The sequence below is a fragment of the Bufo bufo genome, chromosome 5 (genome assembly GCF_905171765.1).
Source record: "Bufo bufo chromosome 5, aBufBuf1.1, whole genome shotgun sequence".
Lineage (NCBI taxonomy): Eukaryota > Metazoa > Chordata > Amphibia > Anura > Bufonidae > Bufo > Bufo bufo.
The window spans coordinates 44,220,639-44,234,166 of NC_053393.1; the positions used below are offsets into that span (position 1 = coordinate 44,220,639).

Sequence of the window (13,528 nt, forward strand, 5' to 3'; positions counted from 1 at the left end):
ATGTATTGTCATTGTCCATATTGCCTTCTTTGCTGGCTGAATTATACACTACTCATTTCCATGGTTATGACCACCCTGCACAGCGGTGGTCGTGCTGGCACACTTTAGGAAAAGGCGCCGGCCTCTCTGGTGGCCGGGGCCATGGGAGCGCGCGTGGTCCAGTGCTTTTCACCATAGTGTGCAAGCACGACCACCACTGATGGATCGCAGTGCGGTCGTAACCATGGAAATGAGCCATGTATAATGTGAGGGAAAAATGAATCCAGCCAGCAAAGGAAGCAATATGGACAATCACAATACATTAGTAAGTGCCTTGTATTAACTTTCTCTACATGGTAAATGCCATTTGCTGAGGTGACACAACCCCTTTAACAGAAGACTAAGGGCTCATGCACACAAACATATTTGTTTCTAGCTCCGTGTGCGGAACCATTCACTTCAATGGGTCAGCAAAACAACACGTCCTATTGTTGTCCGTAACAGACATTGTTACAATGGATCCGCAAAAAAATAATAATAATAAATGCATGCAATACGGATGTCCCATGGATGTCATCTATGTTTTTTTTTTTTTTGCGGATCCGCTAAATACATACAGTCGTGTGCACAATCCCTAAACGGTTACTTTATTGCTGACAGTACATGCGGACAGAGGTGGCTATCGTCTGTCACTAAGGAGCAGGATTTGACAGTATTGTAATACCTGTGGCAATATACAGCTTGGTCACTAGGGGCTCTACAGACCAAACGTAGGTGATTTAACTGGCAGCAGTTGTGTAAGTACAAGGAACGAAAACCTGAAATGCTTGGTGGGAATGGTATCATGCATAACATTCAGTCCAGTGAGGTTGTTCCGGGCTGTCTATATATACAGTACAGACCAAAAGTTTGGACACACCTTCTCATTCAAAGAGTTTTCTTTATTTTCATGACTATGAAGGCATCAAAACTATGAATTAACACATGTGGAATTATATACATAACAAACAAGTGTGAAACAACTGAAAATATGTCATATTCTAGGTTCTTCAAAGTAGCCACCTTTTGCTTTGATTACTGCTTTGCACACTCTTGGCATTCTCTTGATGAGCTTCAAGAGGTAGTCCCCTGAAATGGTCTTCCAACAGTCTTGAAGGAGTTCCCAGAGATGCTTAGCACTTGTTGGCCCTTTTGCCTTCACTCTGCGGTCCAGCTCACCCCAAACCATCTCGATTGGGTTCAGGTCTGGTGACTGTGGAGGCCAGGTCATCTGGCGCAGCACCCCATCACTCTCCTTCATGGTCAAATAGCCCTTACTTTCAAAGTTTTCCCAATTTTTCGGCTGACTGACTGACCTTCATTTCTTAAAGTAATGATGGCCACTCGTTTTTCTTTACTTAGCTGCTTTTTTCTTGCCATAATACAAATTCTAACAGTCTATTCAGTAGGACTATCAGCTGTGTATCCACCTGACTTCTCCTCAACGCAACTGATGGTCCCAACCCCATTTATAAGGCAAGAAATCCCACTTATTAAACCTGACAGGGCACACCTGTGAAGTAAAAACCATTTCAGGGGACTACCTCTTGAAGCTCATCAAGAGAATGCCAAGAGTGTGCAAAGCAGTAATCAAAGCAAAAGGTGGCTACTTTGAAGAACCTAGAATATGACCTATTTTCAGTTGTTTCACACTTGTTTGTTATGTATATAATTCCACGTGTTAATTCATAGTTTTGATGCCTTCAGTGTGAATCTACAATTTTCATAGTCATGAAAATAAAGAAAACTCTTGGAATGAGAAGGTGTGTCCAAACTTTTGGTCTGTACTGTACATACAGAGCATTCAGAAAGTCTTCAGACCCTTTCCCTTTTTTTCTTATTTTGTTGTGCTAAGACCTTGTGCAAAAATAAAAAGTTCTTCTCCGTCATTCTGCACTAAGTACCCCATAATGAGGACGTGAAACCAGAACGCTAGAAATTATTGATAATGTATTGAGAAGGACAAACTTATTGACAAGTATTCAGACCCTTCACTTAGAACTTAGCTGAAGCCCCTTTGGCAGAGATTCCAGCCTCCAGTCTTCTTGGGGATGATGCCACAAGGTTTCCACACCTGGATTGGGGATTTTCCGTCAGTGGACAGCCATTTTCAGGTCTCTCCAGAGATGTTCCATTGGGTTCAAGTCAGGGCTCTGGCTGGACCACTCACAAGGACATTCGCAGAGGGTTTTTATGTATTTATTTTATGCACTTCTATAGCGCTGACATATTCCGCAGCGCTTTACAGACATTATCCTCAAGATGTCCCCAATGGAGCACTCACAATCTACGGTCCCTATCAGTATGTCTTTGGGGTGTGGGAGGAAACCCCCCGAAACACGGGGAGAACATACAAACTCCATGCAGAGGTTGTCTTTGGTCGGATTCAAACCTAGGTTGTTCCTAAGCCGCTCCTGTGTTGTCTTGGCTGTGTGCTTAGGGTCATTGTCTTGTTGGAAGATGAACCTTTGGCCTAGTCTGAGGTCCAGAGCTCTCTGGATTAGGTTTTCATTAAAGGGGTTGAACTCGGACATACCCATAATTTCACCCAGGCAGCCCCCCTGAAAAGAGCATCGGAGCATGCTCGAATGCTCACCCTTGTCCTGTGCAGGATCGCACTGGGCAAGGGCTCTTTTATTTACAATAAAACACTGCAGGGCAGAGGCTTCCGCCCAGCAGTGTGCTCCGTAACATCACCGACTCTGATGGGCGGGCTTTAGCGCTGCCCTAGCCGTTTAACAGGCTAGGGCAGCGCTAAAGCCCACCCATCAGTGCCGATGACATCACCGGGCTCACTGCTGGGCGGAAGCCTCCGCCCGGCAGTGTGTTTGGTGACGTCACCGGCTCTGATGGGCTGGGTTTAGCGCTGCCCTAGCCGTTTTACAGGCTAGGGCAGTGCTAAAGCCCACCCATCAGTGCCGGTGACATCACCGGGCTCACTGCTCGGTGGAAGCCTCTGCCTGGCAGCCCTAAGGAGAGCCCGGTACGTCACTGGATCTCCTGAAAATGCCTTTGCCCTGCGCGATTCAGCGCAGGGCAAAGGAGAGCATCGGAGAATGAAATGCTCCAATGCTCTTATCAGGTAGGCTGCCTTGGTGAAAATATGGGTATGTCCAGGTTCAGCTCTGAACCCGGAAAACCCCTTTAAGAATAAGAATATCTCTATACTTTGCTCCATTCAGCTTTCCCTCAACCCTGACCAAACCACTGAAAAACACCCTAACAGCATGATCCTGCCACCACCGTGCTTCACTATAGGGATGGTATTGGGAAGTGTCTGGCTTCCTCCAAATGCCTAGAATTGAGGCCAAAAATCTTGGTTCCATCGGACCAGAGAATCTTGTTTCTCAAAGTCTGAGAGTCTTAGCGAATTATTTACTAACAGAAAGATGTCTATATTAGGTGTATTTCTGGCGCAGATTGTGGCGCTAAGGTTCTTTGCGCTGCAATCTGAGACTTTTCCCCACTCACGCCAGGTCTAAAAAAAGTGGGATTTTCATGGGAGGAGAAAGAGTGCAAGAATAGTGCTGTGCGGACTGTGTGTCTTTTCTGAGGGGGCCCAAAGACCCTTGTGCCACATAAGACAATGCTAGTATTATAGAAAGTTCATGCTGGTCAAGTTGCACCTCTGGCTGGAGGGTAGGGGTTAGGTCAAGAATTTGGCATGGGGGGAGGTGTCGTAAAAAATTCTTGCCTCAGGCTGCATGAAGGCTACGTGCTTCCCTGCCCCTGGCCACAAAGCACTGAGGGAAGGGGGGCCCAAGCTGAACTCTCGCACCAGGGCCCCTGAGCCTTTAGCTACCTCCCTAGTCATCAGTATCTGATTGGTGGGACCCCCACCGATCAGCTGTCCGAGAAGGCACCTTGCTCTCCTGCAGCCTTTAGTCTATCATCAGAATTAAAATCTCAGAAAACCCCTTTAAGTTACACCTTGGTTGCTGACTCTGCGGAGCAGTTCATATATTGGACACCTACCCAGCCCTTTACAAGCTTTGTGCAGCTTCTTGGCATCTCCTTCTGCATTAAAATCATGATGGTGCCGGATGGTTGGCTGAAAAAAGAAAATAAAAATTGATATATTAAAAAAGAATATTTGATCATGGATTACTGGCAGTATTGGAACATAATAGGAGTCATTTATCAAAACCAACGTAAACTGGCATAAATGACCATGCCCCATCACACCCCTGGCACTCCTTTTTGGAATGTGTTGAGGGTGGCATAAAAACGCCACTTGAACGTGGCTGAACACGGTGATTCCATTCAGGGTACGTTCAAACGGCAGATGTCTATCTATTATCTATCTATCTAAGGGCTTGGTCACACGACTGTTGGTGTCCCATGCCCGTGGGGCAGGCGCATGGGGATTGCAGACCCATTCACTTGAATGGATCCGCGATCCCTCCGTTCTGCAAAAAGATAGAGCATGTTCTATCTTTTTGCGGTGCTGAGGCACGGAACGGAACCCCAGAAAGCACTCCGTAGTGTTCCGTGCTTCCGTTCCGCATCTCCGGATTTGCGGACCCATTGAAATGAATGGGTCCGCATCCGTGATGCGGAATGACAACGGAACGGTGCCAGTGTATTGCGGATCCGCAATACATTGAAAGTAGATGGGTGACGGGTGCAGTTTTTAGGCTCCTAAAAAAAAACGGATTTGTCACCATTGACTTACATTGTTTTCAGTGCCGGTTCTGTTTTCTTCCATTTTTATGACGGATATAAAACCGTAGCTCGCACTGGTTTTGTGTCCGGTCACAAAACGGAATGCTGCCGGAACGGAAGACATCCTGATTCAGAATGCATGAGGAGTAAACTGAATTTTTTTTTTCCGGTATTGAGATCCTCTGCCGGATTTCAATACCGGAAAACAACAACGCAAGCGTGAAAGTAGCCTTACTAAGCTAAAGGTGCCACTTACTAAAAAGAAGTTGTACGTCGTCTAAATATGAGATAGTAATAATATATTTTCTCTACTATTTTTTATAGTAGCATACAGTGCCCAAGAGTGCTACACCGTGGCCAGAATTACCTTCTTAGTACCACACAGTGCCATACAGTGCCCAGAATTACCCTCTTGGTGTATCACAATTCTCAGAAGTGTCTCTTTAGTGCTACAGTGTCGAAAAGCACCCTCTTAGTGCAAAAGTGTTAAGAGGTACCCTTTCAGTGCCACACAGTGCCCAGAAGTACCCTCATAGTGCCACACAGTGCCCAGAAGTACCCTCATAGTGCCGCATAGTGCAAACAGTACCTCTTAGTGCCACAGAATGTCCAGAAGTACTCACTTAGTGCCACACAGTGTCAGGAAGTACCCTTTTAGTGCCATACAGTGCCAGTGCCCAAAATTACCCTCTTAATGCCACACAGTGCCAAGGACTACCCTCTTAGTCCCACACAGTGCCATAAAGTTCCCTCTTTGTGCTACAAAGTGGCAAGAACTACACTTTTAGTGCCATACAGTTCCCAGAATTACCCTCTTCATCCCACACAGTACCAATAAGTACCCTATTAGTGCCATATTACGCTACCGTACTGCATCCAACATACCGTCCACCTCATTAATCTTAATTTACCTATCCCAACTTCTGTGTTGGGCCTGGCTTTTTACCAGGTCAGCACCATGACATCACTGCAGTGGCTTACAATGCTATAGGCTCCATTATGTTAGGATATTTGCACAAGGCATAGCTTAACATAATGTTTACTGAGCGATCATCAAGACCTTCTAATCTTCTGCAAACAACTGTAAAAAAGCAAGGTCTGCCAGAAGATTTACTCATAAATGGTCTGCTTCCTGGAGATAAGTATCAGCAATAGATGGGGCTAAGTCCACATCTACATTGTACATCCTGGTACTCTGTTCCAGCAGATACACCGCTGGGGCCCGCCAGTTGCTCATGTACACCCTATCCCAGACATACTGTTGTGTTCCTTTTTTAGTTCTTTATTACCCCTGAAAACCATCTTTATATTGGCATGCAAATAAGCATAAAAAAGCCCAACTCCCATCTGTATCGGAGCTCTGCTCCCTTCCCCTCTTTGCCTCCTCTTTCAATATCATCAAGCAACTGCTGGAAAGCTCACGCACGAGCACCTCACCATTGTTTTTGCGCCTGCGCCAGTGGCGTAAGTAGAAATGACTTGGGCACCACAGCAAATTTTTGAATGGGGCCCCCCTTCCCACAGTAACTTCTTCCCAATCCTCTCCAATCCCAAATTCAACTACCCCCTTTGTCTGCTTCAGAGCCAACGCCTAGGGTCCAGTCTTATCCAGGTAGGAGCACCGTGACACGTGCACAAAACATTAAGGGACATTATAGGCCACCCTATACCACACTGGCGTAACTATAAATGACTTGGGCACCACAGCAAATTTTTGAATGGGGCCCCCCTTCCCACAGTAACTTCTTCCCAACCCTCTCCAATCCCCAATTCAACTACCCCCTTTGTCTGCTTCAGAGCCAACGTCTAGGGTCCAGTCGTATCCAGGTAGGAGCACTGTGACACATGCACAAAACATTAAGGGACATTATAGGCCACCCTATACCACTCGGCCATTCCTACACCTGGGTACCAACACCATTTCTTAAAGGGACTCTGTCCCGTTGTTGCTTCATTGCGACTGGCGTCACAAAACACTTATCTCATCTTAAAGGGACCCCTTGCGGACTGAGTCTTTGTTGCACTTGTTCATCAGGCTATGCAGATCTTTCAGCATGCAAAAAATGTGGATTTGCTGTGTAATCACGATCTTCCGCCGGCACACCACCGTCCAGCGTGGGGACGAGATATGGCATAGCTGAGGAAGACATCGCTGCATGTAATAGCAGCGGTGTCCTCGGCTAGCTATCTGCAGCTTCCCTCCCGATAATCGCTTGCAACAGTAATGTTTTTTCTTGTTTATGGCACTTTTTGTCTGATTATCAGGCAAGCTGTTTGATATCCTCATAAAAGCCCGTAGCCCACCTGTTCAGGTAAGTTCCCTCCTTGATTAAAGTTTGGCCTTATCTGGCAGCTGATAACAGCACAGATGCCATAAATGGGATGGGCGCTGGAATCAATAAGTAAAGGAGTCATTACTGTGCGTTCACCAGACTTCTGTCTGTCACAATCAAATGCATGTATGGATCAGACCGTGCAGACAAAGGGTAGCACTATGTCCAAAGTACAACGCATGTTATCTCTATTCTGGGTGGGTAGTATCAATGACTAGTTGCTGGGGACTAATCAATAATCTGTCGCCCTGGATAGTTTGGATTTTTCTCTAATGTACTGTTTTAGAGAGTCTTTTTACACCAGCAGATTTCTTGCCCATAAAAAAATTCCAGTTGAAATCAAATCAATTGGGGCTCATTTAGCTCAATTTGCATGGAGGCACGGATCGGAAACATACAGAAGCACTTCCGTAGGCATTGGGGTCCAAAAGAAAGGAAATGTCTTATCGTTTGCCGTATCTTGCGGATCGCAGACCCATTCAAGTCAAACGGAGTGCACACGGCTGCTGCCCGTATATTGCCGACCTGCCATTTACGGGCCTCAATTCGGGCACGGAGCACTTACGTTCTTCTGAATGGACCCTAAAAGGTATCGTCAAATAACAAACTGCCATTTTCTTCTTTATTAGCTCAACATTTGGCATGTTGATCATGCAACGATGATCGGGAATGAGAGGTTGTATGAACGAGTGATTACCGGCATCGTTAATGAGGGCATAACGACCATAACAACACATACAGTGCGATGACTGAGCTCATTATTACAGAGATGAAATAGTTGTACTATAGAGGGACCAAATAATAGCACTATACTGTGACAAAATAATAGCACTATAGAGGGACCAAATAATAGAACTATAGAGGGACCAAATAATAGAACTATAGAGGGACCAAATAATAGCACTGTACAGGGACCAAATAATAGCACTATAGAGGGACCAAATAATAGCACTATAGAGGGACCAAATAATAGCACTGTACAGGGACCAAATAATAGCACTGTACAGGGACCAAATAATAGCACTATAGAGGGACCAAATAATAGAACTATACTGTGACAAAATAATAGCACTATAGAGGGACCAAATAATAGAACTATAGAGGGACCAAATAATAGAACTATAAAGGGACCAAATAATAGCACTATAGGGGGACCAAATAATAGAACTATAGAGGGACCAAATAATAGCACTGTACAGGGACCAAATAATAGCACTATAGAGGGACCAAATAATAGAACTATAGAGGGACCAAATAATAGCACTGTACAAGGACCAAATAATAGCACTATAGAGGGACCAAATAATAGAACTATACTGTGACAAAATAATAGCACTATAGAGGGACCAAATAATAGCACTGTACAGGGACCAAATAATAGCACTGTACAGGGACCAAATAATAGCACTGTACAGGGACCAAATAATAGCACTATAGAGGGACCAAATAATAGAACTATACTGTGACAAAATAATAGCACTATAGAGGGACCAAATAATAGAACTATAGAGGGACCAAATAATAGCACTATAGAGGGACCAAATAATAGCACTATAGAGGGACCAAATAATAGCACTATACAGGGACCAAATAATAGCACTATACAGGGACCAAATAATAGCACTATAGGGGGACCAAATAATAGCACTATAGGGGGACCAAATAATAGCACTATAGGGGGACCAAATAATAGCACTGTAGAGAGACCAAATAATAGCACTATAGAGGGACCAAATAATAGCACTGTAGAGGGACCAAATAATAGCACTATAGGGGGACCAAATAATAGCACTATAGGGGGACCAAATAATAGCACTATAGAGGGACCAAATAATAGCACTGTAGAGGGACCAAATAATAGCACTATAGAGGGACCAAATAATAGCACTATACAGGGACCAAATAATAGCACTATAGAGGGACCAAATAATAGCACTGTACTGTGACCAAATAATAGCACTATACAGGGACCAAATAATAGCACTATAGAGGGACCAAATAATAGCACTATAGAGGGACCAAATAATAGCACTGTACTGTGACCAAATAATAGCACTATAGGGGGACCAAATAATAGCACTATACAGGGACCAAATAATAGCACTGTAGAGGGACCAAATAATAGCACTATAGGGGGACCAAATAATAGCACTATACAGGGACCAAATAATAGCACTATACAGGGACCAAATAATAGCACTATACAGGGACCAAATAATAGCACTGTAGAGGGACCAAATAATAGCACTATACAGGGACCAAATAATAGCACTATAGGGGGACCAAATAATAGCACTATACAGGGACCAAATAATAGCACTGTAGAGGGACCAAATAATAGCACTATAGAGGGACCAAATAATAGCACTATACAGGGACCAAATAATAGCACTGTAGAGGGACCAAATAATAGCACTGTAGAGGGACCAAATAATAGCACTATACAGGGACCAAATAATAGCACTGTACAGGGACCAAATAATAGCACTGTACAGTGACTAAATAATAGCACTGTACTGTGACCAAATAATAGCACTATACAGGGACCAAATAATAGCACTATAGAGGGACCAAATAATAGCACTATAGAGGGACCAAATAATAGCACTGTACTGTGACCAAATAATAGCACTATAGGGGGACCAAATAATAGCACTATACAGGGACCAAATAATAGCACTGTAGAGGGACCAAATAATAGCACTATACAGTGACCAAATAATAGCACTGTAGAGGGACCAAATAATAGCACTATAGAGGGACCAAATAATAGCACTATACAGGGACCAAATAATAGCACTGTAGAGGGACCAAATAATAGCACTATAGGGGGACCAAATAATAGCACTATACAGGGACCAAATAATAGCACTATACAGGGACCAAATAATAGCACTGTAGAGGGACCAAATAATAGCACTATACAGGGACCAAATAATAGCACTATAGGGGGACCAAATAATAGCACTATACAGGGACCAAATAATAGCACTGTAGAGGGACCAAATAATAGCACTATAGAGGGACCAAATAATAGCACTATACAGGGACCAAATAATAGCACTGTAGAGGGACCAAATAATAGCACTGTAGAGGGACCAAATAATAGCACTATAGGGGGACCAAATAATAGAACTATACAGGGACCAAATAATAGCACTGTACAGGGACCAAATAATAGCACTGTAGAGGGACCAAATAATAGCACTGTACAGGGACCAAATAATAGCACTATACAGGGACCAAATAATAGCACTATAGGGGGACCAAATAATAGAACTATACAGGGACCAAATAATAGCACTATAGAGGGACCAAATAATAGCACTATAGGGGGACCAAATAATAGCACTATACAGGGACCAAATAATAGCACTATAGAGGGACCAAATAATAGCACTATACAGGGACCAAATAATAGCACTATACAGGGACCAAATAATAGCACTATACAGGGACCAAATAATAGCACTATACAGGGACCAAATAATAGCACTGTACTGTGACCAAATAATAGCACTATAGAGGGACCAAATAATAGCACTATACAGGGACCAAATAATAGCACTGTAGAGGGACCAAATAATAGCACTATAGGGGGACCAAATAATAGCACTATACAGGGACCAAATAATAGCACTGTAGAGGGACCAAATAATAGCACTATACTGTGACCAAATAATAGCACTATAGAGGGACCAAATAATAGCACTGTACAGAGTGATTTTCTCCATGCAGATTTAAAAATGTCACTTATCGGTGTATAGAGATGAGCGAATCGACTGTAAACTAATCAAATTTCACGCAAAGTCTGTAAAATTTGAGATGGATTTAAATCTGCATTTTTGGTGATTCAATTTGGGCAAAGAAAGACCTAAAAAAATGAATACCGGTAAAAAAAAATTTTTAACTGAGAGTCAAGAGATGAAAAATAGGAGACCTCAGAGGGTCATTCCCAAACTCTCCAGTCCATTGAGGCTCTGTCAATTTGGGTAGAATTCATTCAGACCACAATCAAATTAGTTGACCAATTTGGCCGAATCAGTTTCTAGACTACAAAGCCGTGCCTTGGATTTGTGCCCCCGATTACCATGGCAAATCCACGTGAGAGTATTCTGATGAGTATTTTGGCTGTGCTCGGAAAACCCCTTGAAATAAATAAATGAATCCTGAAATTCTATTGTTCATTCAATGCAAAACAAACAAAAAATCCAGCAGAAATATTCTCAGTTTAGTAAAGATAAAAATATATGATTTTTTATAAAGATATAAACATAATAAATTACAATGTAATATTAGCAAATAATAATAATAATAATAAATATTAATCAATCCCTTGTGCAGATGTAGCAGAGCTGAATTTCTCGTGTACATATTTAAGGCTGATTAGTCCGCTCATTCCATTGCCAGATAATGTCATCGATCTGCCGGCAGTCCTATGTAAAACCATCGACTATTTCAATATCTTTCAAATTCTTTGCTGGGTCTAACCGATTGGGCTCTGCTACATCTGCCCAAACAATGTGGAGCCTAAAGAAAGCTTACATGGAAGTTGCCCATGGTCCTCTTTGTAGTTCTGCAGGAGGTGAGGGTTGATAATGAGTCTGCGGGGAATGGTCCCAGTCCCTTTTTATGAGATGAGTCTGATTAATGAATAACCCCGGCTATTATCTAATGGGCTGCGTTACATAGGTTTGATGGCGGCAGAACTTCAATTACTCAGAAATCTCCTGTGAGTTTATTTTTAGAGCCGCTCGTCACAATTCACAATGTACTCTGAGCTGAATAGATGAGGCAAGAAGTGACTAGAGGAATCCTTGGTGCTTTATTAAAAATGGAGAGTCTCCTTTAAATAGACGTAACGCATTATCTTAAAGGTAAACTACGGGAAAATCTGATTTCCCATAGTACTTACTCATTAGGGACTTTTTATTTAAAGAGGTGATCAGATTTTATGTTAAAGAAGACCCTTTATCGCCATATAATGAAAGCATATAATATATGTTTTGTTTTTGTGCCTATTTTCAATACCTCTGATTGCTGTCAGCACACAGAATTTCTTATTTACATCCAGAGCCTTGGGATAACTTTGGCTAAAAGCCTACACTCAGTCTGGACAATCCTCTTCGAGCTCAGTAAGGGCTCATTCACACGGCCGTTGCCGTATCGCATCACGGATGCGCACCCATTCACTTGAATGGGTCCGCAAATCCGGAGATGCGGTGCGGAGGCACGAAACGGAACCCACGGAAGCACTCCGTAGTGCTTCCGTGGGGTTCCGTTTCGTGCCACCGCACCGCAAATGGATAGAACTTGCTCTATATCTTATTGCGGAACGGACGGATCGCGGACCCCATTCAAGTGAATGGTTCCGCGATCCGCCTGCGGCTGGCCCACGGTCGGTGCTCGTGCATTGCGGCCCGCAATTTGCGGTCCTCAACACGGGCACGGCGGGACAGCGGCCGCGTGAATGAGCCCTAACTCCGCACAAATATGCACAGCACTGATAATTTGTTACAATGTATCAGTGCAGGGAAAATGTATCAGTCTGGAGTCCAGGCAAGGATTGTCTGCTCTGGATATAACCGGAGTAAACTCTCACTATGAAAAGTTGCAAGTCTGTATGGGTTTTCCACCGCTAGATATAACAATAATGTTCCATTCTCTGACAGCAAGCAGAAATCTTGAACATGTTGCAAAATTGAAGCATAAAATAAACTAGAAAAGTGTGTATTTTTTCCATTAGTCACCTGTTTGTATTAGTAAAGGCCTGGACTTCACTTGAAATAATTCAGAATAAATCGTTTCTTTGAACTCTCTTAGGAACTCTGCAGTTCCTCTGTTATTCCTCCTGGAATAAATAGACAGCACCATTTATCTGCAACTTTCTAATATAGTTTGTGTTTCAGTTCCTCGCTACTTTCAAAGCCTCTGCTAGCTGTCAGTGAATAGAAATAGTCTTATTTACATTAATTCTCATCCTGGCAGCCAATCAGGAGGGACGAGACTGACTGGTCTGTTAGGCTCTGTGTAAAGTCCCAGGAAGAGAGGCCATTCTGAGCTCAGCTGATGATGTGATGTCTGCCATGGACTAAGCAAGTAGGCGCACCGGACAGCTATAGGTGTAGGGATTGTGAAGAAGATCTATTTACTTAAAGGGCTTCTGTCACCCCCCAAACAGCAATTTTCAGTTTTGGACTTAATATATTTGCTAATGTACATTAGCAAATACACTGCTCAAAAAAATAAAGGGAACACTTAAACAACACAATGTAACTCCAAGTCAATCACACTTCTGTGAAATCAAACTGTCCACTTAGGAAGCAACACTGAGTGACAATCAATTTCACATGCTGTTGTGCAAATGGGATAGACAACAGGTGGAAATTGTAGGCAATTAGCAAGACACCCCCAATAAAGGAGTGGTTCTGCAGGTGGTAACCACAGACCACTTCTCAGTTCCTATGCTTCCTGGCTGATGTTTTGGTCACTTTTGAATTCTGGCAGTGCTT

The 13,528-nt window shown here is 43.3% G+C and overlaps 1 protein-coding gene across 1 annotated transcript in view; it reads right to left on the minus strand.

Moving 5' to 3' along the window:
* ANXA13 (annexin A13) overlaps positions 1-11,663 on the minus strand; it is a 53,026-nt gene extending 41,363 nt beyond the window's left edge. Inside the window, exons 1-2 of the mRNA XM_040432232.1 lie at positions 11,562-11,663; positions 3,994-4,069 (exon numbers count right to left, since the gene is read on the minus strand). Of these exons, the coding sequence (XP_040288166.1) occupies positions 3,994-4,069; positions 11,562-11,576 (91 nt within the window). The 5' untranslated portion in view covers positions 11,577-11,663. The remainder of the gene's footprint in view (positions 1-3,993; positions 4,070-11,561) is intronic.
* Positions 11,664-13,528: the final 1,865 nt, after the last annotated feature.